Source organism: Notamacropus eugenii, chromosome 5 (assembly GCF_028372415.1).
Source record: "Notamacropus eugenii isolate mMacEug1 chromosome 5, mMacEug1.pri_v2, whole genome shotgun sequence".
Taxonomy (NCBI): Eukaryota; Metazoa; Chordata; class Mammalia; order Diprotodontia; family Macropodidae; genus Notamacropus; species Notamacropus eugenii.
In genome coordinates this window covers 11,219,363-11,245,165 of record NC_092876.1, presented here as the reverse complement: position 1 = coordinate 11,245,165, position 25,803 = coordinate 11,219,363, and the positions used below count along the sequence as shown (strand labels likewise).

The 25,803-nt window shown below is 46.5% G+C and overlaps 1 protein-coding gene and 1 long non-coding RNA gene across 2 annotated transcripts in view; both read left to right on the top strand.

Annotated features, from left to right (window-relative positions):
- LOC140503336 (uncharacterized) overlaps positions 1 to 8,258 on the top strand; it is a 9,221-nt gene extending 963 nt beyond the window's left edge. Inside the window, exons 1-2 of the long non-coding RNA XR_011966776.1 lie at positions 1 to 6,362; positions 7,809 to 8,258. The exon at positions 1 to 6,362 is cut by the window's left edge and continues 963 nt beyond it. This is a non-coding gene — a long non-coding RNA (uncharacterized lncRNA). The remainder of the gene's footprint in view (positions 6,363 to 7,808) is intronic.
- A 10,960-nt stretch (positions 8,259 to 19,218) lies between these two features.
- On the top strand, positions 19,219 to 24,807 carry CABP5 (calcium binding protein 5). Its single transcript, XM_072615441.1, has 5 exons — positions 19,219 to 20,498; positions 21,325 to 21,355; positions 21,813 to 21,956; positions 23,586 to 23,695; positions 24,583 to 24,807. The coding sequence occupies exons 1-5, from the start codon at positions 20,436 to 20,438 to the stop codon at positions 24,805 to 24,807; spliced, it is 573 nt and encodes a 190-aa protein (XP_072471542.1). The 5' UTR covers positions 19,219 to 20,435.
- Positions 24,808 to 25,803: the final 996 nt, after the last annotated feature.

Here is a 25,803-nt window from a genome sequence, read left to right as displayed (position 1 = left end):
GGAGGAGGATGTTGGGAGTAATCCAAGGTTGGGTTTTGGTAAGGAATGATTGCTGATAGGGCCAAGGAGCTAGGATTCTGGGGTAGAGGATTAGGAAGCGGCAAAGTTTATGTGTTTGGTTTTCTTTGTGTTGGGAGGAAGGAGAATCCAAGGAAGAGGGGACACCAACTCTAGAGTGGAGGGAGGATGGCAGTCAATAACTTCTTGTTGAGGGCTGCTCATTACTGGTTTTGTTTCTGTTTTCTCTTCCAAGGAGAGGGCTCTTTGCCTCGGAAAGATGGACTGGAGCACCCCAAGCTAAGTGAGAAGCTAGAGTGAGAGAGCTCCCTGCTGACATAAATGAACCCAGGTCATGGCTGGTGCAGTAGCTTGGCTGCAAGTCCTGCTCTTTTGGGTTCATCTGAGGCAGAATGATTTTTGTTCCAGCCCCTTGATTTTATTTGATCTTCATTGTCTATTATGTCTTTAATTTTTTAGTTATGGTTCTTGTAAACAGCACATTGTGGGGTTTTGTTTTCTTACCTAATTGTTGCTCTTTTTTGCTTTGTTGGATTATTTAAGCCATTTATATCTAAAGTTACCAGAATTAGGTTTATATCTTCCTTCATTTGTGTCTAATTTTTTTTTTTTTAGGATTCCCCCCACCAGTTTCCTCTGTAAAGATTGCTTTTTCTCCTTCAGTTATTTTAACTTAATCTACTTTAAGGCAACCCTGTTCTTGCTTCCTTTTTCTTTTTCTCTTTTTTTTCTCTGTGAGGTAAAATCTTTCTTCCTTTCCTCCCCTTCAACTAACTTTCTTTTAAGTTTTAAAATTTTATGTTCTGCCTCTTTTTCTAAGAAGGATTTCTGTTGCTTATTCACTTCATTATTTCCCTTCTCCTTTTGTGGATTCTACTCTTTCATCTTTTGATTAATAGTCCTAACTTTCATTTATTCCTGTTTTAGTCTCTGTCTTTCTCATGGAATTAAACCTGCCTAAGGTGCCTCATTCGAGTCCCCTCTTTTAAACACAGTTTCTATAAGATTGTCCTGGCAGTCTTGTCCCCAGCCCCCATATTGTGTCTCTCTTTTAGATGTATCAGTTATTTTACTTCATAAAGGAGATACTGCTAGGCGTTTTTCTTTGTCTCTATTTGTGCAGCTGAACAGTAACCTTTGCTTGTCCTATGCTCATTTTTTTTCTCTATGGTATTTTTTTTCTTTTTGCCATTTTCCATGAGATCTCTGAGCCCAGGCCCTCCCACTCTTCTGCACACCAGCTGCTCCCAGGAGCTCTTATTTCTCTCCTCCTGAGGAAGGATGAGCAGACTCTCTAAGTACCAAAACCCCGACGATTTTACACATTGTAAGGTCCTCCTCTCCACATCTCTTCCCCTATGGGAGGGCTCTTCATTGGGCTCCCCTCCCACCATTGAGTCAAGGTTCCTGTCTTCCTTTCTCCCTATTTCAATACCTTTACCTCCTTGCCTATTCTCTGATAGCCTTTCTTTTTTTCTGAGAAAAATTTTTCCCTTCATTGTTAGACTTTGATTTGATTGGAGTGTATCACATTCTTTTCCATCTTCTTCACCTCCCCCCTCTTTTAGACTTCCTCCCATTCTGTAATTTAGCCCCACAAAAATCACTGATTCCCTTGGGCTTTGCCCATGAAGATTTGGGTCTGTTTCACCACCTTCCCTTCTGTTTGACTCCTGCCCATGTTATTCTTAAGAGGAAATTTCTCAGTGGGCTCTCTGATGTTATTTTGTTGTTATTGTTGTTGTTACCTTCACAGGTATATTTCTTTTTGTTTTTTTCTTTTTTTGACCCTAAGTTAATTTATTTCATTATCTGTACCTTCTTTGTGCTTTGCCATCTTTGTTTACTTTTCTTTCATTTCTTTTGTCGTGGGTGTTTGCAAAGCAAACAGTTTGTTCAGGTCTGGTTTTCTTCACCACTTGTTGATTCATTTTCCTTTGTCCCCAACATTTTTTAAAGAGCTATTTAGACTCTTTTAGCTGTTATTAATATCTTTACTTTCAGTGTATTTTATTTTTTGCCTCTTTCAGTTTCATTGATGTATTTTGTTTCTATATTACACATTTACAGATTACTCCTATTTTGGGAGATGTCTTTCATAACAAAGCAAAATAGGTAAGTAATAAACCATGGTGACCTCATCTGAAAGTGCATGCAACATTTCCCCTCTGTAGCACTCCCCCCTCCACTGTCCTATTTTGAAAAAGTTAACAGAAACACATTTTCTTTCACTCCCACCTTCCCATTGCATTGAATAAAAAGAAAAAAACCAATTTTTTTGTAACAAATATGCAGAGTCAAGCTAAACAAATTCCTCCAATGACTGTACACAAAAATACGTTTCATTCTACAATCTCTCTGACATGGATAGAGCATTTCATCTTAATTTCTCTGTGAATGGTCACCAGACATCAAAGTGTTGGTCAGAATTCTTACAGTTTTTTTTTAAACCATATTGTCAGTACATAAAGTATTCCCCTGGTCCTGTTCATTTCATTGTTTTTAGTTTAAAATGTCCTCAGAATTGTTCAGTTTTGAAGTGCTGATGTTAGACTCTAAATTGTCCTGGTTCTGCACCTTCCTCTGCATCAGTTCACACAAGGCTTTTTGTGTCTTCTGAAATCCTGTGTTTCCTTCTTGTGGCCCAGTGGTGACTCATCACATTTACGTGCCACAGCTTATTTAGCCATGCCCCCGTTGATGAACTTCCCCTAATTTCCAATTTTTTGCCATCTCAAAAAGAGCTGTTACTAATGTTTTTTGTATAAGTGGAGCTTTTTCTCTTTTGTTGACCTTTGTTGGGCATAGGTCCAACAGTAGTATTGTTCTGTATTGTTTCTTAGAATGGCCCTGCCCATTCACAGCTCACAGCCCCTCCAACATTTACCACTTGCCTATTTGATCATCTTTGCCCTTGGATGGGTGTGAGAGCAGGGACTCTTTTGCCTTTCTTTGTATCCCCAGCACCTCGCCCAGTGCCTCGCACATAGTAGGCACCTAATAAATGCTTGCTGGCTGAATCTCCTTTACCTTGCTGGAGTTCTTGGTGTCCCATGGAAACAGTTGAATCACTTGGTCTCTTTTGCATGGCTCAGAGAAAGGATCTTGTCCTCCATTTTGCTGGTTATGTGTCCCAGGAGTCATATTCAAGTCCAGATCAGAGGGTTCTAGATCCAGAGCCAGAAGGGGTCTCAGATGGCATTGGGGCAATTCCCTCATTTTACAGATGAGAAAACTGAGGCTTTATGAAGGGAACATACTTGTCCAAGGTCATACATAGTCAGTGATGGAGCTGGAAGCCAAGTCTTCTCCCAAGGCTAATTCTAGTGTGCTCCCAGCAGCTATTGCAGTAGTCTGGCCATGAGGCAATTTGGGCCTACAAGAAAATGGTGGTGACAGTGCCAGAGGAGAGAAGGGGTGTATTTGAGATGTGTGGCAAAGGTGGCATCTAGTATGGTCCAGATGAATTCTGCCCTTGGGAGCTGAATGAAAGACCAAATGGAGGAGATGACTGAGTTACTGCCAGGTGTCACTGAAAGGGCAGGGTGCAGCCAGTCATGAATAGGGAGTTGGCCCTGAAGTTAAGAGGAGCTGGGTTCAAGTCCTCCTGGATGACCCTGAGCGAGTCACTTCAGTACCCTGGGCAGAGCTCAAAGATGTGAAGGAGCCGACCTGATGCCCAGGAGCAGACAGCAGGGCTCCCTCAGGATCCAGCAAGGCCACACTCTTCTTACTCCATGTTTGGGGGCAACAGCATCAGGAGATCCAGGAAGGGAAGGCAGTAAGCGTTGAGTAAGTGCCTACGACGTGCCATTCAAGGGACCGAAAAGGTCTTAATTAACCACAATACTGGGTCGTATTAGAGTAGCAAAACTTAAATATATATAAAGATAATATATTGCTAGGGTTGGAAGCTCAATTCCATGTGGACAGTCTCGGGTGGGTAAAGGTGGGAACTTCTAAATCTTAGAGTTCTCACGAGGCCCCCCCAGGAAAACGGCTGGGAATCGAGGTGAACCAAGCTATCTCGTGTATTTCCGCCTCTTCCCGTGAGAAACGTGATGGGAGAGAGCTCTCCCCGCCCTCGAGATTGTCCCGGATCTGGGCACACTATTGTTATCTAACAGCACGGTATTCAGATGCAAACTATGCCGCTGAAGAGCTTAAGTAGGATCAGGAAAGCCTGAAAGTTCTCTTGGGTGAAGGGGCGCAGAGCGGACAGGACAACAAGGCTCCGCTTTTCCTCTCTCCTCTCTCCCCTCCCCCTCTCTCCCCGCTTATACTTCTACTTCCAGTCTCTTATTGTAAGATCTTTGCCTCCTTGGGAGATTCTTCGCTCCCTCCTAAGGAAGAATTCCCCTGCACTTGTAACTAGACCCTGAAATAAAGCTCAACCCTTGTTCGACTCTGGAACGTCCTTTCTCTCATACGAGCATCCAGTTTGGCCAACCGAAGACCTCTGATAGAGGTAAGGGAAGACTCGGGTAGCCCTCAGGCCTCTAGGCCTGGCAATATATAAAGATAATATAAATATAAAGTGGTTTCTTGGCTTCAAAAAATCAACTTCACAGATACATAAGAAAGGAGCTGAGGGTCTGGCCGACAGTAGGGTGGGCTCTTGTGGGTTTAGTCTGGCCACATGTCCAGGGGCACAGGGCTAGGCCTGCTGTGCTCTCTCCTGGCAGCTGCACCTGCAGCAGGGGCTCAGTGCTCATGCCCTCTTCCTTCATTCCTCCTCCACCTCTGGTTGTCTTCATAGACCTGCGGAGTTAGGGAGAGGCAGAGCTGAGGGGCAGCTTCCAGAGCCATCTCCACCAAGTTGCTTCCACAGCCCATGAGCCCCACAAGCTTCAGGATCCTGGCCTTGTAGGGGGAGGTGCTTGTCTCCTTCTCAGAACCACCTCTCCTTGCTGCCACCCCCATGGCCACTTGTACCTTCTGGCACCTTCATAGGTTAAATTGACAGGCATTTATTCAGGACCTACTGCATAGAGTCACTGTGTCAAGTTCTGGGGATACAAAGAAAGGCAGAAGCAGTCCCTGCTCACAAGGAGCTCATTCTAATGGAGGAGAAACAAGCAAACAAATACACCCAAACAAGATCTAAGAGGACCAGTGAGAAATAATAGAATGAAAGCACAGAAACTAAAATTGGGAAAGACGGTGGGAAGCCAGGGGAGCCAGCAGGCAGTGATGACAAGGGAGAACATTCTAGTCATGGGTGACAGGAGATGGAGGGTATTGTTCTGGGGGCAGCTGGGAAGCTGTTGTCCCTGGATCAAAGAGGGCAGTGTTTGGGCATGAGGCAGAAGACTGGAGGGGTAAGAGGGCCTTGAATGCCAAACAGCATTTTGTATTTGGTCCTGGAGGTGATGGGAGTTTGTTGAGTAGGGGGCAACATGGTCAACCCTGCACTTTAGGAAAGTCCCACTGGCAGCTGAATGGAGGGTGAACTGGAGTGGGGAGGGACTTGGGGCAGGCAGCTCCCAGCAGCTATTGCAGTAGTCTGGCTGTGAGGCAATTTGGGCCTACAAGAGAGTGGTGGGGGCAGTGCCAGAGGAGAGAAGGGGTGTATTTGAGAGGTGTGGCAAAGGTGGCATCATCAGGCCTTGGAATCACCTCGGATAGGAGAGATAGTGAGGAGTCCAGGATGACTCCCAGACTGAAGCTGGGGGCCTGGGAGCAGAATGAGGGTGCTCTTGAGTCATAATAACCTCTTATCCTACATTGTAGAGGCAGAGTCCTTGGCTTTCCCAAGGACTTGGGACATCCTGACTCTCTCTGACCAATTTTTGATTTCATTTAACCCACAATTTCTTCCTTTCCTAGGAGCCTGAAGTATCCCCAAAGGAAGAGGAGGAGTCAGAGGAGGAGGCTGAACACAAGCAGCCTCCACTTGGTTCCATCCTGGGCCTGGTCCATCTCATTAATGATGATGGGCTCCTCTCCACAGCCCAGCTAGTTGGAGGCAAGATGGTGGCCTTGGTTCCCAAGGTTGTGGCCTCGGCTTCTGGGGAGGCCCTGGCAGAGGATAAAGAGACTGAAGCAGAGTCACAGGAGGAGTCACGAGTGCCCAGCTCCCTGGAGGGTCTCAAGGTCGGAGAGGGCCTTGTGGAAGACAAGAGATACCTGTGTGTAGCCTGTGGCAAACACTTCAAGAGGGCGTGGGAGCTGTCCAGCCACGAGGTTGTCGGTAAGTCACCCGACCTTTCTGCTGTGACCTGTGTGATGCGGCCTTCAAGCGTCATTCTGATTTCAAGAGCCATGGACTGGTCCACAGTGAGGAGCGGCCCAACATCTGTAAGGCCTGTGGCAAGGGCTTTAAGAGGGCCAGCAACTTGCAGGTAAGCCAGGGGAGAAGAGGGGCTGGGAGGAAGTGAGAGGAGATGGGGCATTGAGGTTAGGAGGGGACAAAGAGAAAGGCAAAGAGGGAAGGAGGCACAATGAGAAAGAGAAGATGATGAAATGAGGGGAAGATAGAGGGAGGAGGAGGGCATGTGGTGGAGAAGATGCTAGGGAAGGGCAAGAGGAAGGGGAGACATTGGGAAAGAGAAGATCATGAAGGGAGAAGGAAAGATAGAGGTTAGGAAGGGAGGAGAAGGTGAGAAGAGAAGGAGGAAGGAAAGGAGGGAGGGGAGAGGGTGGGCAGGACAGACTGGAGAAGGAAGGAGAGAGGTGGAGTTCTGTCCCCACTGCCCCTCCAGTCCCTCCAAGGTCATCATTCCTGCTCTGGTCTCATTTTCCTCCTTTCACAGACTTGACCCAATGGTTGACCAGCTAAACTTAAACCCTGCCCTCTTTTCTTGAATCCTTTTTCCCCTCATCCTCTCAAAAGTCATGCCTTGCCAAGCCCTGACCTGGGTTGCCCCCAGCATGTCTTCTCTCTTCCTGATGCTGAACTATTGGGTAAAGTCGAACAACTGTACATTGTTGATGGGCTCCACTGAGCTCCTCCTGTTCTCTATCCCTTCCCACCCCAGCACCCATTCTCTTCTTGTTCCAGTGTCAGAGGATGACAAGGCCCTTCTGCTGGCCAAAAGCAGGCATGGTGCCATTCCCTCCCTTCTGCTTGAGGACCTTGCTTTTTAAATCATTTTACCTCCTCTCATCCCTATTAAAGTTCTCTTAGCTGTTGCTTGCTTACAGACATGCCCAGTTTTCTCCCAGTTTTTTAGAAAAACTTCCCTTTATCAAAACATCCCCTCAACCCTTGTCATATGTTTCTCCTGAACTCCAGTTGGTTATTACTGACTTGCTGCTGAGGATCGCTCTACACATCTAAGATGGAACCCGTTATTTGTTCTTTGGGACTTACCCTTGCCCTAGTTTTCTCTTTGCCCTCTTTTCTGTCGAGGGCCCACCATATCCAGTGAGCAGTAAAGTCTTTCTGATTTTTCTTCATTCTCTCTCACAACCATCTTGCATATGACCCATGCTCAATTTCAGACCCTCATCATCTTTCACCTGCCTTCCCTTACCCGCTGTAGTCCATTCTCTGAACAGAATGCACTGTTCCTAAAATATAGGTATGATGACTGTGTTACTCCCTTGCTCTAAATTATTCACCAGCTCCCTATTGCCCCTAGAGTCAAAAACAGACTTTTCAGCCTGACATTTAAAGCCCTCCACAATATGGTAACCACCTACCTTCCTAATCTTCTTTCACACTATTCCCTGTGGTTCTAGGCAAACTGACCTACTAGCTAGCTCTTCCCTCTTCCCAGCATTCCCTTCCCCTCCCTTGGTCGAACATGTCTGAAATTCTCTCCCTTCTCATCTCTGCCTCTTAGGGTCCCTAACTTCCTTCAGAACACAACTCTGATGCCTCTTTCTGCATGAGGCCTTTCCTGATCTCTCTGTTAGTGCCTCATCCATCTTGAAAGTAAGCAATTTCATACATAAAGTAAATATTTTGTATGTGTTTATATATTTATATAAAGCACAAAAGGGTCAACCACACTGTCTTGTGGGTCGCCCCTTATCGACTCATTCCCATATTTCCTATTATTATTTCTACAACATAAGAGCTCTATAGCAGGGGTTCCAACCTATTTTAGTTGAATGCCATTTGGCTTTTCAGTAAACCTTTCCCTCTTCCCTGCTCAATGTGAAAAGAAGCATATTCTAGTGTTTACTATGAATTCAGACATAAGAAACAAAAAGAGTACTTTTTATTCTCCAAGGATAATCCCAACATTTTATAATTTCACTGGCTGGAAATAAATTCAGTTTCTGGAATATCTCAATAGAATAATTTAGTTATTTACCTATATTCCGCATGTTCCCTTGGCAAACTTCTCATACATTCTACATATCCCTGATTGAGGATGCCACCCCTAGAGTAATTCAGGAGTGCCAGGCCTAGAGGCCTGAGGGCTACCTGAGTCTTACCTTACCTCTATCGCAGGTCTTTGGTTGGCCAAACTGGATAAACGTATGAGAGAAGAGACTTTCCGGAGTTGAACAAGGGTTAAGCTTTTATTCAGGGTCCTGGTTACAAGTGCAGGGGGAATTCTTCCTTAGGAGGGAGTGAGGAATCTCCCAAGGAGGCAAAGATCTTATAATAAGAGATTGGAAGCAGAAGTGTAAGTGGAGAGAGAGAGGGAGGGGAGAGCGAAGAGAGGGAAAGGGAGGAGAGGCCTTCTGTCTGTCAGGGCCCCTCGCGCTAAGAGCGCCTTCAGGCTTTCCTGATCCTAATTAAGCTCTTCAGCGGCATAGTTTGCACCTGAATACCGTGCCTGTTAGATAACAATAGGTGTGCCCAGACCCGGGCCAATCTCGAGGGCGGGGAGAGCTCTCTCCCATCACGTTTCTCACGGGAAGAGGCGGAAATACACGCGATAGCTCGGTCTCACTCCTCAATTCCCTGCTGTTATCTGGGGGGCCTCATGAGAACTCTAAGATTTAGAAGTTCCCACCTTTACCCACCCGAGACTGTCCACATGGAATTGAGCTTCCATCCCCAGCACAGGAGCATTTTGGGATATTTTCTTTTGAAATCTATTTCTCATGAATTAAATTTCATTTCTACCTCAGTTCATTAAATATTTTTTATTTAATAAAACAGAGAACTTTCCTAATAGTAATTACTCATATTTCCTTTTAAATCAAATCAATTACTTGTGGGTAAATAAATGTTAAGATTACTGATTATAAAATTTATCAGTAAATGAAATCAGTAATGAAAAGAACCACAGTGATTGTTTACAGTATTTTGGCCAGGAGAAAAGTCCCAGCCAGAGACACCTCAAATCCTCACTGTTAAAGCAGATGACTTCACTTCTAGAAATCCAAAGCCACCATTCACTTCATTTCAAATACTGATGAAAGCGTCTCAAAAATCCTCTTCATATTTCTCCTCAGGAGTTAAATTAAGTCTCTTGGGAAATATTATATTAGTCATTTTTGTCATCTCTTTAGCCAGCACAAAAAACGTCTTTTAGGAACACACTGGGAAGTGCTAATTCCTTAGATCCTTTACAGAAGAATTTTCCCTATAACATGAATGTTGACAGTTCTCACAAGAAAGAAGTTTATCCTTTTTCTTCTTTGTTCCACCTCCAGTTTTCTCTGCTAAGGCTCCTAAATCCTATATAAAAACGCACACAGTCTTCAGATCTCTTAGGTAAGACATTTTCAATGGTAACAGCCAAACTGTGCGTTCTGATGTTCCATCGGCAGCATTCTGTTTGGCTCTTAAAGACACAGTGGTCACAGTATCCGTGGTCATTCTGCAAGAGCCCTTCGCAGCAGGGCCCCCATCTGTGTATTTGCTGAGTCAAGTGCCAAGGCTACTTGGCTTCTTCTCCAAGAACGACAAGGGTAGGCTTGATTTTTGTCTTTGGCTCCCCTGCTCTTACAAAATGCTTGGCACATAGTATTTATTCACTTAATAATACTTACTGAATAAAACTGGATTGAGTTCACTTGAATTGAGAAGGCCAAGGCGCAGGAATGGAGAAGGTCGGGTGGGGAGCAGGGGGCGATGGAGGGTGCCAGGGAGGGGGCGGCCCGCAGGCCGGGATCAGGGGCAGAGGGCCAGCCCTCCATCAGCCTCGCCCTGCCCTCCCCCAGGAGCATCGACGCACCCACACTGGCGAGCGGCCCTTCCCCTGCCCGGTCTGTCCGAAGCGCTTCAAGTCGCCCCACGAGCTGCAGCGCCCCTGGGCACAGCCCGCCTCAGCGCGGCCCTTCGCTTGCCGGGACTGCGGCAAAGCCTTCGCGGCGGGGCTGCGCTGCTGCTGCATGGGCGCCAGCGCTGCGAGGACAAGCCCGCTTCACGTATGGCCACAGCCTGCGGGTGCATAGCGGGGCCGACCCTTTGCCTGCCTGCTGTGTGCCAAGGCCTTCAAGCAGTCCAACGCGCTGACCTCGCACCACCGCGTGCACTTGGGTGAACGCCCGTACCTGTGAGCCAAGGGCGGCAAGGCCTTCAAGCAGGCATCCTACCTGGCGGTCCACCAGCGCTCGCACACCGGCGAGAGGCCCTATGCCTGCCCCACGTGCGACAAGGCCTTTGCCCGGCAGCACCGCCAGGTACACAGCCCTGCCCACCCCTTCATCTGCCGCTACTGCCCCAAGCTCTTCAAGGACTTGGCTTACTGCGCAGTGCACGAAAAGGGGCACATCGGAGACATGCCCCACAAATGCTACGTCTGCGGCAAGGCCTTCGCGCACCCCAGCCACCTGCTGCAGCACGGGAAGGTGCACAGCAATGGCTAAGGCCTGGGGGAGGGAGCAGGCCCCTGCCCTAGATGTATGGTAACTGCCGGATCTGACCCAGGCAAGATGGACAGACCTCCCCTCCGAAGGCTGCAGTGTAAGGGAGGCTACCTGCCTTGGTGGTACCTGTGGAGGTGGCGGCGGGTGGGCTGTGGCCTCCCAGAAGATGCTTCGTGAATGACCAGTAGCCCCCCTCCCCCCCCCCCCGGCCCCGCCCCCGGCACCCAGAAGCTACGGTTTGGCAGTGGTTTGGTCCTTCTGGGAAACGGGCAGAGGAACAAGTACTTGGGTCTCCAAGCAGGTCCTACTTTATGTGGGACCCAACAAAGGTTCAAGGTGCCCTTCCAGAGCTATGTGCTTGGTGGAGTCTGAGGGCAGAATGAGGAAGTGCCAGGGTACCCCTGTTGGTTTGGACTCCAGGATCCTGCTGCACCTTGCTCTGGGAATGGGATTTCACCGAGCATACTGGGAGCCCCAGTATGTCCTAAGTGCAGAAGGACCATGTTTGGAAACTGTGGAAATAGGAATTCCAGAGCTTGTAGTGATGGAGTGAAAGGGACTAGGCAGGAGGCAAGGTCGGTTCCCGGGGCATCATTGCATGGAAGGGTCTAGGCTAGGATATCATTGTCAAAAAGATTCCTCCCCTTCCTTTCCCATCATATCTGTGTTCCCTGGCTAATACAGGCTGGGGCATTGCCTGGCTTCCCTGTTCCTTGGGAAGCCCAGCCTCCAGTATAATTTGTTAGCCCTTTGAATGATGTTGGGACCTTGGGGGAGCTAACAACATTCCCTCTGGCTCCCAGAGTGTCAGGGGTTGGGGAGTAGAGGATGCCATGTTAGTCTAGTAGATAACTTGCACCAACTCCCAGTCCCAGTAAAGACACCCCTCCCCCACCCCCTTTCGCCGATGACAGAAAAGGGGGCAGTGTATAAGTAGGTGGAGAGTGTTCAGTTGTTTAAGAGGGGAGGAGGAGCACTTCAGCTGTGGGAGAGGTTGGTATGATTCTTAACCTCTGAAACAGGTAGGGATGTTTCCTCTATGAGGGCCTGCTTCAGCCCAGTCCTTTGGCCCTACTTCTTTGTCTCATTAAAGTGTTTTGAAGGATTGTCTGGTGGAAGAGAGATGAGCTTGTTCCCTTTGGCCTCAGAGGGGCAGACTGAGTGCAATGTGGGGAAGCTGCAGAGAGGAAAGGAGAGGCTTGATAGAAGTTAGCAGCGTTGATGTGGGTTAAGCTGGGCTGGTTGGGGTGGCTCTCTCCCCCTCACTGGTCCCAATGCTCCCGCTTCTCTGCTGGAAGACAGTGGAGAGGGAAAATGGCAGACATCACCACTTCCACCAGTCTCAGCCTCTTCATGCCCAAACTGCTAGAAAGACAAGACCTAGGTCCATTTTTTTCTCTCTTCTCTGGGAAGGTAAACAACAAAAATTCAATAATTCTCTTGTTCATCTTGAGACCCCAGCCAGGAAAATTGCCCTGATGAATAGATATTGCAATTGTGAAATCTCTCTTTCCCTAACTCTTTCCATCCCCACTCTCCCAACCTGGCTGGTTTTCTTTATCTCATCTCTTTTTTCTGCCTCTTTTGTCTCTTCTCCCCTCCCTCTTTCTTCTCTCTGTCTTTGCCTTTGTCACTTTGTCTCTGTCTCCCTCTCACTTTCTCTTCTTTCTGTCTCACTTTTTCTCTCTCTTTCTCTGTCACCTCCTTTCTCTGTCTCTTTGTCTGTCTTCGATGCCATCTCTGTCTCTTCCCTCTCTCATTACCCTTTTTACATGCATTTGAGTAATGAAAGATCAGAGATCACTAATGCAGTAGCCACCCACATTTCTGTCAGAAAGCCAGGTTTGAAAACAAATAGAAAATAAGAAGCAAGCAGATGTTTAAGAAACAAATTGACGGAATAGAGAGGTGTTCACATGAGGAGAATCAGGGTGAAAGGAGGGGTGTGAAGGAAGAGTTTTGTTTCCACAGCTTCAGTAACCTCTACACCAGCTACGTGCCTCTGGTTCCTAGCTCAGTAGTGCTGTATTTGTCTTGGGGGCCCAACACTGAGGTTCCCCCTTCACCTTTCCTGGAGAGCTCCTTTTCTTTGGTAAAGCTTCAGCTAAGTCACTGACTTCCCCCTCCCCCACAGTGGGAGGGACTGTTGTCAGAGTTCCACCAGCCAATATCCTAAAGGGAGAAGGGAGAAACCCTGGAGGATTTCCTTTCTGCTCAACAGGAGTCCAATGGCCATATCTCCTTGATGTCTTCCAAAGATGCTTCTTAAGGAAAATCTTCCAAGCAATTAGGGCTGTCTATAAAGGAAAGAACCAGAAGACCTGGTTCAAAATTCCTTCTGAAGTCAGTTCTGCATATAATCTTTGGCTGGTCACTTCCCCTCTGTGGGTCTTGGGTTCTTCATCTGCAAAATAGGTGGGTTGGACTTGTTAACAGGATTTTACTGAATCTGTCTCTAATCTGAGAATAACAGCAGGCCAGGGACAAAGTGCCAATAATCAGACAGCCGTTTAATTAATGTTTCATTATGAGGAACAGATTCGCAAATCGGGAATTCTCCTGATCAGAATTCTGCCTTGCTGAAGTGAAGACAGATTATATACATAAATCACAAGTGGGCAGGGAGCAGGGAAGGTGGATTACAAAAAACGATCATTCCCAGGGCCAGAGTGGTTTCTCACGACAAACCCACAAATGGAAGACAATGCAACAATTCTGGAGTCCTGTGGGAGTAACACTGCTCAAGTCCTTGGGGGCTGTTACTTAGTGTGTCACAGGACCAGAGTTCTGTGGTGGGCACAGGTTCTACTGTCTTGGATTCACTTCCCTTCAAGTGAAGTGAGCCTTGTCAAAGTTGACTGAGGAATTCAAGCTGCATAGTGAAACTGACTCACACACTAACCTATTAGTATATTCATTGCATGTATCATATTGATTATTATAAAAATCAGTATTTCCTCCCCACTTGTATATAGCTTGCTTTCCCACCCCAGACTAGATGGACTTCAAGGCACATATAGGTGCTGTATAAATGCTTATATAAAAAGTACAGAGTAAAAGGAAGAGAGAGGGAGAGAGAGACAGATAGATACAAAGACAGAGAAGGAGAAGGGGAGAGGACACACACATTTATAATATTAAGGACTTAACTTTGTGCCAGGCATGTGATGGAAATGCAAAATCAAAGAAAGGTAGTTCTGCTCCAAAGGAGCTTACATTCAAACGGGGAAAGAAAAGAGGAGCTGGACCAGAGGGGGCAGAATGCTTGTGTCAACATGATTGGGCGCTGGTTGACGGGGAGGAAGTTGGGGATGCAAAAAATTGCGCCTGTCCCATCGATATTCACAAGGAATTCCCTTTAGATCTTCATTGGGAAAGAAATACAGAAGGTGACCATAAGAGGTGAGAAAACTGCTCAGAGTTGAGAGGTCACCAGCTATGAAAAGCAGAGCTAGAGAAGCCCTGGGGGATGCTGGAAAGAACACATCACCAGGAATCAGAAAATTGGCATTTGACTTCTGATTATATAATGGGAAGACTATTATAGGAAGAGCCTATAATGGAAAGGACCGGTTCATCAGAGTTCCACCAGCCTAAAGGTAAAAGAGAGGAGCCCTGGAGGATTTCCATCCTGGCCAGTAGGAGTCCAGTTATTCCTGCTTCCCAATCTCAAATATTTCTTAACCAAATAGTCCCTATAATTACAGGACTTCTGTGGAAAGTGGGCAAGTTGCTGATCTCCCTGGACCTTAGTGTCTTCCTCTGAAAAAGTGGAATTGAAATAGATGGTCTTGGGTATCTCCCAGCTCAGTTTCATCATCCCATGATTTTCAAATCCAGCTATTTGCCTTAAGCTAGCATCTTCCATTATCTGGATCTCAGTTTATCTTTTTGTAAAAGATCAGATGAGATATTTCCATACCATCCTTCCAGGTCTGGATGTATCTCCTTCCCCCTCCCATCTTCAAAGCACATACTGGCCTTCTTTGTCACAGCCTTGGTGGGTTACCTCTCTTACTGGGACACTCTGGGGCCAAATCTGGATGGTGAGGTCAGCCAGCACCAGGCTTACAAAAAACTTCTGTACTGCAGGAATCATAATGAGTCAGTCTTTGGGATCCATTAAACTAATCTGAGGGGTGCCAACCCCAGAGACTCATTCTGGGCTCTACTGTAGAGTTTGGGTGGGGATGACTGCTGTATATGAGTCCTTATGTGGCAGAAGACAATAATCAGGATGGCTCAGAGGAAGAGGGACTGGATTCTGGATCCAGGGCTTACACCTGTGGGGAATTGTCCCTTAGGTCCAGGAGTAGGACTGAATTCAGTGCATTAAAACCAATCCTGGTTTGGGAGTCAGAGAATCTGGGTTCAGATCCTATCTCTGTCACATGCTCCTTATGTCACCTTGTGTCAGATCATTGAACTTTTCCCTCGATTTTCTTCTGTAAGAAGGAGGGATTAATAAGACTCCATGTCTTCTGAGCTCTCTATGATCCAGACCTGTGATCTCTCTCTCTCCAATTTTGTCCTCCATGTCTGTCAACTTATTCATAAACCCTCTTTCCATCCCATTGGACTGAATCCATACTGGGTTAGCACTCTTGGCTGGGCGTCTCCAGTAGCAAAGCAGTACTTCCACCACCCCTCAACTAGGAGCTTACACAGAGGTGGGCTGCATGTCAGAACCACAGCCACAGACCTGGGAGGAAATGAATTTTAACTCTGCTGTCCTAAAGCTATTGGAAGAGTGGTGTCTGTCCATGGTGTTTAATGCCTCCCATTCCTTCCCCCAATCCAGACAACCAGACTAACCATGCCCACTGATTAGCTTGACTGAGAGGAAGAAAAGGGCTTTGTTGTTGAGATGACAAGCATGTTTTAAGCACCTATTATGTGCCAGCTGCTGTGCTAGCAGTGGTTAGAAAGCTCCACCCTTCCACAAAAACCCTTTCCTAGCCCACCTTTCTGCTACCTGCCCCCAGCCATGGGGGCACTTCATCTTCCAGACTTAATCCAAATGCTGATTTTGATGGTTTTTAGCTATTGCTTTATAGGAGGGTGAGGCAATCACAAGGGACCCAAGAGTTTGCCCTTGGATCTCTGAGCACCAATTTTTGGCCTGAGGTAAAGAAAAAAAAACTTCTTAACAATTAAAGGTAGACCAAAGTAGAACAAGCTGCCGTGGGAGGTGCTGGGTTGCCTCTTTCTAGACAGAGGTCTTCAAGCAAAGAATGAATGGCTATTGTTGGAGATGGAAAGGGGCTTCTATTTAAGTGCAGGATGAATTAGGTGGCTTTAGAGTTCCTTCCAGTACTGACAGTCTGTTCCATGAAAGGACAGAGCACTGGTATGTCCTTTATGCCTTCCTTTTCAGAGAAAGATGGAAAACAGGTTGCATTGAATGTCATTTTCTGGCCTGGCCTAACCATATTGCTTAAGGGCCCTAGAGGGAGGTCAGGTCCCCTGAGGGAGTCTCTGGGGATTAGAGATCAGATCAGAGTCATGGATTGAATCCAACACTGTACACTTCTATTGCAAAAGATGTAATGACAACCTTTATCCCTTCATACCTCCATCTCCGGTGAGATAGAGAGATGATGATTGAACTGGAATCAGAAAGGATTTTTGTTCCCTCCAACTCCATGGAAGTCTCCTCTAAACTTGTTCTAAGGAGAGATATTGGGTTCCATTTTATACTCCCAGGGCTTCCAGTTTGTCTTCCCAATCCAAAAGATTTCTTAACCAAACAAGGGATAAATAAAATAGATAATTTTGCTTACATGAAGAATGGAAATTGAAAGCCTGGGAAAAAACTTTGCATCACATTTCTGATATGGATCTGGTAGTTAAGATAGTTAGGGAACTAGCAAATAAAAGAGTAAGAGGAATTTCCTCAGTGAAAAAGTTCTCAGCACCAAAGTCCTTGACTTGAGTCAATGGTTTAACATCAGAAGCATATATGATTTATTAATAAAAGTGACATTAGAAGAGATGCCATCATGCACCAAGGACCACAGAATTCTTCCATCTGACTTGCAGCTGCAACTCCTACAAATGTGCTCTCCCTTTGGTAGGATGTGAATTCAGTGAGGGCAGAGCTGGCTGGCTTTTCTGTTTGTGGAGCTTAGCACAGTCCTAGAGTGGATTTTGGTGAGCTTAAAGCTGTGTGTTGAGAGCTGACATAACTGACTCCATTTTGTCCTATATTTACAACTTTTTGCTAAGTGATGCCTCAGCCTGTGCTGCAGGGACAGTTTAAAGCAACCTCTCTTCTTTAGCATTTCCCTTCCTCTAATTGCTGTATGTCTGAAACAGAGGACTCGGAGGATTTGGACCATTCAAAAAATTGACTCTTCTTTATCTTACCTGATAAATGAGGTGTTATTCTCTTTGAATGAGTGGGAATGTCAATGCTAACAAGGACATGTTCCTTCCCTTGTAATTAGTGACAAGCATCTTCTCTACTGACTGAGTACATCTCCTAGTTTCTTACTCTTCTCTGGCTCCAGTAAGGACTGGGGATATGAAGAAAGGCATAAAATAGTCCCTGCTGTCAAGGACCTTACAATCTCATGGGAGAAACTATGCAAACACCAATGTACAAACAAACTATACACAGAATAAGTTATGGGGAGGGGAATCAAGGAGAACCTTCTGGGCCTGGAAAGGTGTTAGCATCCATATGCAATGGAGGAAACCAAGTCCCTTTGAGCAGCACTGAGTTATCGCAGGGGATGATGGATGGAGGTAGGTCAAGGGCTTTACTTCTAGCCTCATACAGCTGCTGGCTTTTACTCAAAGGGCCAGTGATCCAAACACCCTCATGTCAGCTTTTCTTACCCAGTACAAGGGTTAGAACTGGTCCCTGCTAAAGTCAGGGGTAGCTGCTACTGCTCTCTTGACCCAAACCTAATGTTTTTCTGTACAGTCCTGGGTGACCAGACTAGCCTCCACTTGCAACTCCAGTATTACACATTCCTCTCTCTTCTCCCTGTTTCTGCCAAACTTAGAGTCCCAGGATAGAGACACACAGAAAACTAGAGAAGATAGCAAGACACAGAGAGGGACAAGGAAATGAGGATATAAGGAGTTACAAAATGAAACGTGGATGGAAAAATCTAGACATAGCCTAAGACACTCAAGAGAGACAGGATGATATGGGGAGACAGAAACAGAGACAAAGACAGCCTGAGGAAATGGCTAAAGAGCCAAATCAATCAAACAATACATCACGTATTTATTAAACACCTTCTGGGTGCCAGGCACTGTGCTGCCTACTGGAAATACAAAGAGAAAGTGAAACAATTTCTGCCTGCAAGGAGTCTACATTCTATGAGGGAGATAACATCTACCTCTGGAAGTATATATGCCCTGAACAAGTCCAACTCAATGCAAGATAGTTTAGGGAGGGAGAGAGCTAACAGTTGGCAAGGTCAGTTAATGCTTCAGGTAGAAAAATAGTGATTGACTGAACTGGAAACAAAGTTGATGACAATGGATTGGGAAATGGCTAGACAAACTGGTCAAGGAATGCGATGCAGTATTACTGTCTGTAAAAAATGGTGACTGAAGAACCTAGAGAAGTGGGGAAAGGCTTGTATGAACAGATGCAGCAAATCAGTAGAATCATGATATGACAATGTCCATGGAAAGAACTACAACAGCTAAGCAACTGAAATGGAATCTTGCAAAATTCTGATAAATTTATCCCCAAAGAAGGAATCTGAGAAGGCACTTTTTGCAGAGGTGGAAGCCTCTCCCCATCTCTGCCTCTTGACTTTCCTGACTTTCTTCAAGTCTCAGCTAATGATCCACATTCTACAGGCCTTTTTGGTCCCGCTTTACCCTTAACGTTTTCTCTTTCTTGATCATCTTTGATTGGTTCAATATGTGTCTTATTCATACACAGTTGCTCACATCTCACCTTGCCACTGGGACCTCTGCAAGCAGAGATTTTTTTCACTATTTTTTATCCCTAGTGCTTAGCACAGTGCCCAACAACACATGGTGGGTGCTTACCAAATGCTTCTTGACTTGAATCATGCTGTATCATGTCAGCTATATGATATTTTGGAGAAGGGGAAAGGCAAAAAAAAGAAACATTTATGGAGCACTTACTATGTACCTGGAGCTGTGCTGAGTGCTTTTACAAATGTTATCTCATTTGATTCTCACAAAAACTCTGGGAGGTAGGTAACTTATTATCTCCATTTGACAAATGAGAAAACTGAGACAAACAGAGGTTAAGTGATTTGTTCAAGGTCACCTAGCTGCTAGGTATCTGAGTGGATATTTGAACTTAGGTCTTCCTGACTCCAGGCCCAGCACCCTTTACACTGAGCTACCAGCAACTTCTATGCTACTTGGTTTTACAAAAGTTTCCCTCTTCCTCTTTTTAAAATTCTTTATCATAAAAAAGATGGCTTTCTGAGGGAGGTAATTGAATAAGAGTTGTGAGTTCTATGGAAAGAAAAATTGTCAATAAAATTTTAAAAATGAATATAATGCTTTATTGGAGTCTTGGAAGTCTTAGGATGTATTGGAGGAGTACAGACAGGGGAGACAGCTTGGGTGAAGGCACTGGGGAAAGAAACAAGGAATCATGGGGAGAGGAGAGAGAGCCAGAGAGAGACACACACAGACACACACACACCCAAAGAGAGAGGAAGAGAGAGAGAGGGAGAGACAGAGACAGACAGACAGACAGACAGAGACAGAGAGAGACAGAGAGATAGAGAAAGAGAGACAGAGACACACACAGAGAGAGACAGAGACAGAGAGAGAGGAAGTGGTATAGAAAGATCCCTATGGGAGACAGGGACAAAGATGCAAAAGAGACAAAGAAACAGAGAGCCAGAAGTGACAGACATAAATAGAGATTTGAGAAAATAGAGTGACAAATGGCCCAACAAGGAGAAAAGGACCAGTATCAGCATTTCTATTTCCAGATGGAACATCTGGCTCATTGTGTCTGTCTATCATGACCATTGCCCCTAAAAAGGCCTAAGATGCCCCTGCCATAGGGCATCTGGTCATTGAGGTCCTAATTGTTTAGGCTGGGAAACTGATGCTACAAAAAGCCAGCCCGTGACCTGCCTAGGATGATTTGGTGGGTCCATGCCCCCGATTCTTCACACACTGTGTCCCTCATGCCCAGTTATAATTGCTCTACCCAGGAATTCCCTGCCACAAATCTGTTCTGGGGATAAGAGCCAAACTGGGATGACTTCCTGCCCTGCAGCAGATGGAGAGGCCAGGCCCACCTGTCTCTCTCCTCCTCCCCCAAGCCCCAGAGGAGCCTGGGTCCCAACTGTCACTCTTCTTCTCCCCCCTGCCCCAGAAGAAACTGTGTCCCAGCTGTCACCCACTGGATTCAGAGACTAAGACTGAACAGAGACAGAAGCAGAGACAGAGACAGAACAGACTGAGGGAAAAGAGATAAAGAATAGAGAAAGAGGGAGAGATATACAGAAACAAACAGATTAACCCACCAGAAGACAGCTCAGAAAGACAGCAAAGAGGAGATACAGAATCTGAAGGGACCAAAAACAGAGAGAGAGAGAGAGACAGAGAGAGAGAGAGAGAGAGAGAGAGAGAGAGAGAGAGAGAGAGAACCATAAAAAGAGACAAGAGGAGGGCTGTGAGCTGTGAGACCTCTGCAAGATCCTGCATCCTGTTCCCTCTTTGGCCCCATGCAGTTCCCCATGGGACCAGCTTGCATCTTCCTGAGGAAAGGGATTGCGAAGAAACAGAGGGTGAGAAATGGATGGGGAAAAAGGAAAGAAGGAAGGGAGAAAAGATAGAAATGTAGATCTGGAAATGTAAGGCAGCTCAGAGGCCCTCTAGTCTGGCTCCTTCATTTCATAGATGAGGAAACTGAGGTTCAGGTAGATATAATGGAATATTTGTAAAGAAATATTTGTAGAGTTTTGCAAACCTTACAACACTATGCAGATGCTTGGTATTACTAATAGAAAAACTTGGCCAAGATCTCACAGGTAATAAACAAGAGAACGAGATTTGATCTCAAGACCCCTGATTCCAGTAGTCTTTCCTCTGTCCCATGCTGGAAGGAGATGGAAGAACTTGAGAAGAGAAAGGAAGCAGAAGGAGGTAGAAAGTTAGGGGGAAAGGCTAGAGGAGAAGGAAAGCTTAGAAAAGCATGAGGAAGAGGACTGAGGAAGGAGGAGAAAGCAGTTATAAGGAGCTGGAAGAGGAAGAAGAAAGTTGAAGGAAAGAGGTCAAAGAGGAAGGAAGTAGGTGGATGGCAGGTTGGGAGAAATTCTCATCCAGGTGAAGGAAAAGGAAGGAAGTGGAAGAGGAAAGAAGGAAGATGTTGTCAAGGAAGGAATAGGAAAGAGAAGATGGGGAGGGAGCAGAAGCTGGATGAGCGCTGAGGGAGGGGTTGGTGATCCCAGCAGGGGCTGCCAGGAAAGAGGATGTGCATGAGAGGGTATGAATGGCCTCCAGCTCCTTCTTTCAGGACCCTGGAGAGAGCCTGAGGGTCACTGAGTAGTCCTGAAAAGGATCACTCCTGTCCCTGCATCTACCCATCACTCTTTCCTCCTGTACTTTCTTCAGGATCGTCCACTAGGACCAGATGAGATTGAAGGTAACCTCCTTGCCCTTCTCCCTCCCCTGTAGTCCCTCTGAAGCAGCTCCATCAGACCCTCTTCTCTTGCCATGTTCTCCTTACTCCTACTCTAACTGCTGTCAAGGAAATGGTTTCTTGCGATAGCTTATCCCCACCACCAGTTCCCCCAACTCGGTCTCTCCTGGTAGTTTCAAGTTCCCATTCACTGGTGGTATTTCCCCAGAAATTTTAAGTCCTGTAATTTCAATGATTTTCAGTTCCCATTTATCTAAATCTACCTCCATGGCAGTGTCAGGAATTCCCAACTGTCTTTCATTGACTCTGGGAATCTCACCCCTGCCCACTCCTGGCTAGTTTTCATCAATGCCTCTTTTAGAGGCCAAGTCCTGTTCCCAGGAGGAGATCTTGCTTTCCCCCACTTTGTTGGTTTCCAGGCTTCTTATAATCTCCTTCCCATTTCCTGACTTTCTCCTAGAACTTCGGGAAGCCTTCCATGAGTTTGACAAGGATCGAGATGGTTTCATCTCCTGCAAGGACCTGGGAAACCTGATGAGGACTATGGGTTACATGCCCACTGAGATGGAGCTGGCCGAGCTGGGACAGCAGATCCGAATGAACCGTGAGGGTTGGGGTGGAGCAGGGGAAGATGGGGAGGGCTAAAGACAAAATGATGATACTCTTAAATTTCTACAGCTCTCAAAGGTTTTCAAAATGTTTTCCTATCAGGTAGACAATGCAAGTATAGTTTTCGCCATTTGACAGATGGGGAAACAGATTCTGTGAGAGAAATGGTTTATCCAGAGGTACACAGCTAGGGAAGTGGAAGAGCTGAAATTCAAACCCAGGCTTTCCAAATTGGAGTGCAGGGTCCCTTTTATGGCTCTTGAGGGAGAGAGGTCAATAGGTCAAGGAAGTAAGTGAAGTGAGGAAGTCAAATCAGTGATTCAAGGAAGATATTGGGCTTGGGTCTGGAGGCAGGAGTAAGGAAGACAATGGGAAGAGAAATGGAGATTGAGATGAGCTTGAGTTGAGAAAGAAATGGGGAAGGACTCAAGTGAGTAGGATGTGATAAAGATGTGGTAAAGCTACTGGAAAATATGTTAGGTTTAGTGGTAGAACTGGAGAGATGATAGGCTAGGGGTGAGAAAATAAGATCACTAGAACAGGAAGATCCTCATCTGTCCTTTGGAAGATGATGGGCCTGGGGCTGAGAAGATAGTTGGGTGAGGATATAATGAGGATGGAAAGATGAAGGGTGTGGACTTTGGAAGATGTTGTGACCAAGGAGATCAGGAGGTGATGTTGAGGAGAAGATGGGGCTGAGGAAATGATGAAAAAGTAGAAATGATGACACTGGAAATTTGATGTTGGAGTTGGGATGAGGAGGATTATAGGAACATGAATATTGAATGGGAGAGGACTGGAACCTCCTACTTCATTTTACTTCTGAAGAACATGAGGCACAGGAAACAAAGTGATTTCTCCAAGGTCCCAAGGTGGTGTCAGAGGCCCTCTGACTCATTCTATTCTCCTAGCATGCTTCAGAATGAAGGAGATAGACTTGGAGAGGTGATAGGGAGGAGAGAACATGATGAAAGTGGAGGAGATGATGGGGCTGGAAATCTGCACTGGTCCAGAAATGACTGGAGGACCACCTCCTTGCTGTGTCTCATGCATCACATCCTGTTTTGGTTCCCTGTATCTTTGTGTAGACTGTCCCTGAGGCCTTGAATGTTGTACCTTTTCATGAATGGTTCTGTATATTTCCAGCTTCCTTCAAAGCTCAGCCCAAGTTCTGCATTCTACATGAGGCATTCCCTGATTTATCTAGCTCTTTGTGTCCCTAGGAATCACTTTATATTTATTTTGTGAACATTTTTCATTTACATACCTCTGTGCACACAATGTTTCTCCCTATAGAATGTAAGCTTCTTTGAAGACAGGGGCTATTTTGTTATTATCTTTGTATTTTCTGTGCTTATCAAAGTGTCTGGCACATATTATATGGTTTTTAAATACTCGTTGATTGACTGACTGTGTGATCAAAGAACCAAGCCAGGGTTGGTGCTGTGGGTGCTAGGTAGGGCTCTCTCTTTGAGAAGCCTGGGCAGAAGCTCCTGGCTGGGGTAGCAGAAAGAAGATGGGGGCTTCTGACCTGCCATAGAGCACCTGGGGAGTCTAGGAATATGGCACTCAGATTCAATCCTTGTCTTTTCCTCTCCTTGTTCTTAACCTCTCCCATCCCTAGTTGGTGGCAGGGTGGACTTTGAGGACTTTGTAGAGCTAATGACACCCAAGCTTCTGGCAGAGACAGCTGGCATGATTGGAGTGCATGAGATGCGTGATGCCTTCAAGGAGGTGAGCATGGAGAGGGAGGGCTGTTGGACTACTGACTCCTGGAGGGGTGTCCTCCATCACACTTTCTGGGCCTTGATCTCCTTTCATAAAAGGAGTAACAGCCTGCATGATCAATGAACCCACTGAATCTTGGTAGTCTCCAAGGCCACAATCACTTAATACCATGGGCAAGGTGCAGGAATGGTGAGGGAGGCCAGGGTCACTAAGGAGCACTTTTGCAGGGTAAAAAGGTTATTTTGAGATTAAAGAACGCACCTTGACATTTAACAGATAGGAAAACTGAAAGAGAGAGGGAGAGGAGGAAGGGAGGAGGAATGAGGAGGAGTGAAGGGGGAAAGAGAGGGGAAGGGAGAAAGGGAGGGGGAGGGAGAAAGAGAGGGAGAGGAAGAGAAAGAGAGAGAGAGAGAGAGAGAGAGAAGAGAAGAGAAGAGAAGAGAAGAGAAGAGAAGAGAAGAGAAGAGAAGAGAAGAGAAGAGAAGAGAAGGGAAGAGAAGAGAAGAGAAGAGAAGAGAAGAGAAGAGAAGAGAAGAGAAGAGAAGAGAAGAGAAGAGAAGAGAAGAGAAGAGAAGAGAAGAGAAGAGAAGAGAAGACAGAAGAGAAGGGGAGAGGAAAGAGGAAGGAGGGAGAGGGAAAGGGAAAGGGAGAGAGACTTGGTGAGGCTGGAGAAAGCTATCCTTTATCACATCAGAGCTCTCAGCTGGATAAAGCTGCAAGGGGTGGAACAGGGAAGGAAGCCTGCTCTCTCTGTGCCCCCACCCCCACCCCTGCCCCAGCCCCCAGAGCCTCTACTCTTCCCCTCTGCCTGCCCTACCAGAAAGTCTTTTCAGATTAATCCCCGTGCCCTTGTTCCATTTCCTCTTTTGCTGCTGGGCTGTACCTGGGGGCAGTTTGATGCCAATGGAGATGGCTCAATCACCCTGGTAGAACTTCGCCAAGCCATGCAAAGGCTGCTGGGGGAGCAGCTCAGTGCCCAAGAGATTTCTGAGGTTGTGCAGGAGGCTGATGTCAACGGAGATGGCACAGTGGATTTTGAAGGTGACATAGGCCCCTCCAGCCAAGACCTCAGTTCAGTTTCTGCATGCTTAGATTTCTGGGAGCTATCAGATGCTTAGAGATCCCCAACTCCATCCCCACCATGTCCATTTGAATAGAGGAAAGCCTGAGTCCCAGAGAGGGGAAGGGAGTGGCCCCAGGTGAGGAGAATAAGAACTTGGATAGCATAGGGGGAATGGACCCCTTAGAAATCATCACCAACTTGAACCAGACCTTTTCACAGCTGAGAAACAGAATAGGAGAGGGGTAGGGACTTCCCCAGGTCTGGGATGGAAGGGTCCTCCAAGGGTGAATTCTGGGCCAGTGGGTGGGCTTGGGAGTGTAGGAAAATCCTGAGAATGCTGGTGGGAGGCAGAGGTAGGGGCAGGGAATGGGAAGGGTAGGCATTCACCTGCATCTTTTCCTTCCTTCGCAGAGTTTGTGAAGATGATGTCTCGCTGAAGAGGCCTCCCCAACCCTGGTCTGCCCCCCCTTTCCTTCTCCAGAAAATGCTTGGAAATCCTGAGTGGGTGGCATGGGGAGAACTGGGGCAGGAACCCTTCTCCCCCTCCCTTGGTGGGATCAGCGGTCATAGCATTATAGGATCACAGGATTTAGAAAGAGACTAGAGTTTAGAGATGATTAAATCCAATTGCCTAATTTCCTAGCTGGGTAAATAAGCCTGGATATGGGGAGGAGGGATTTGCACAAGGTCACACAGAGTCCCCAGTGGAGCCTAGGGTGGGAGGTTTCCCAACCCCGTGCAGCGGTCTCTTCAGTGACATCCCACTGGGAGGGATGTCTTGCTCTCTTCCCCTCCCCCACCCCTGATGCCTTTTGGGATTTTGTCTTTCCTATCTCCTGAGCCCCAAAGCTCACAAAAATGGAGTTTAATCTCCAGATCAGATTAGCAGCTCTGGCCCTCTGGTTCTTTCTGAGAAAGCTGATCCTTGGGTGGTTAATCCTTTGGGGAAATCCTAGCCCAGGAAGGGGTCTCTGGGGTCCCTGACGCCCCCTTCCCAAACCTTAGTGGCCCCACCCTGAATTCTGTCCCTCTGAGTCTTTCCTCTGGAGAA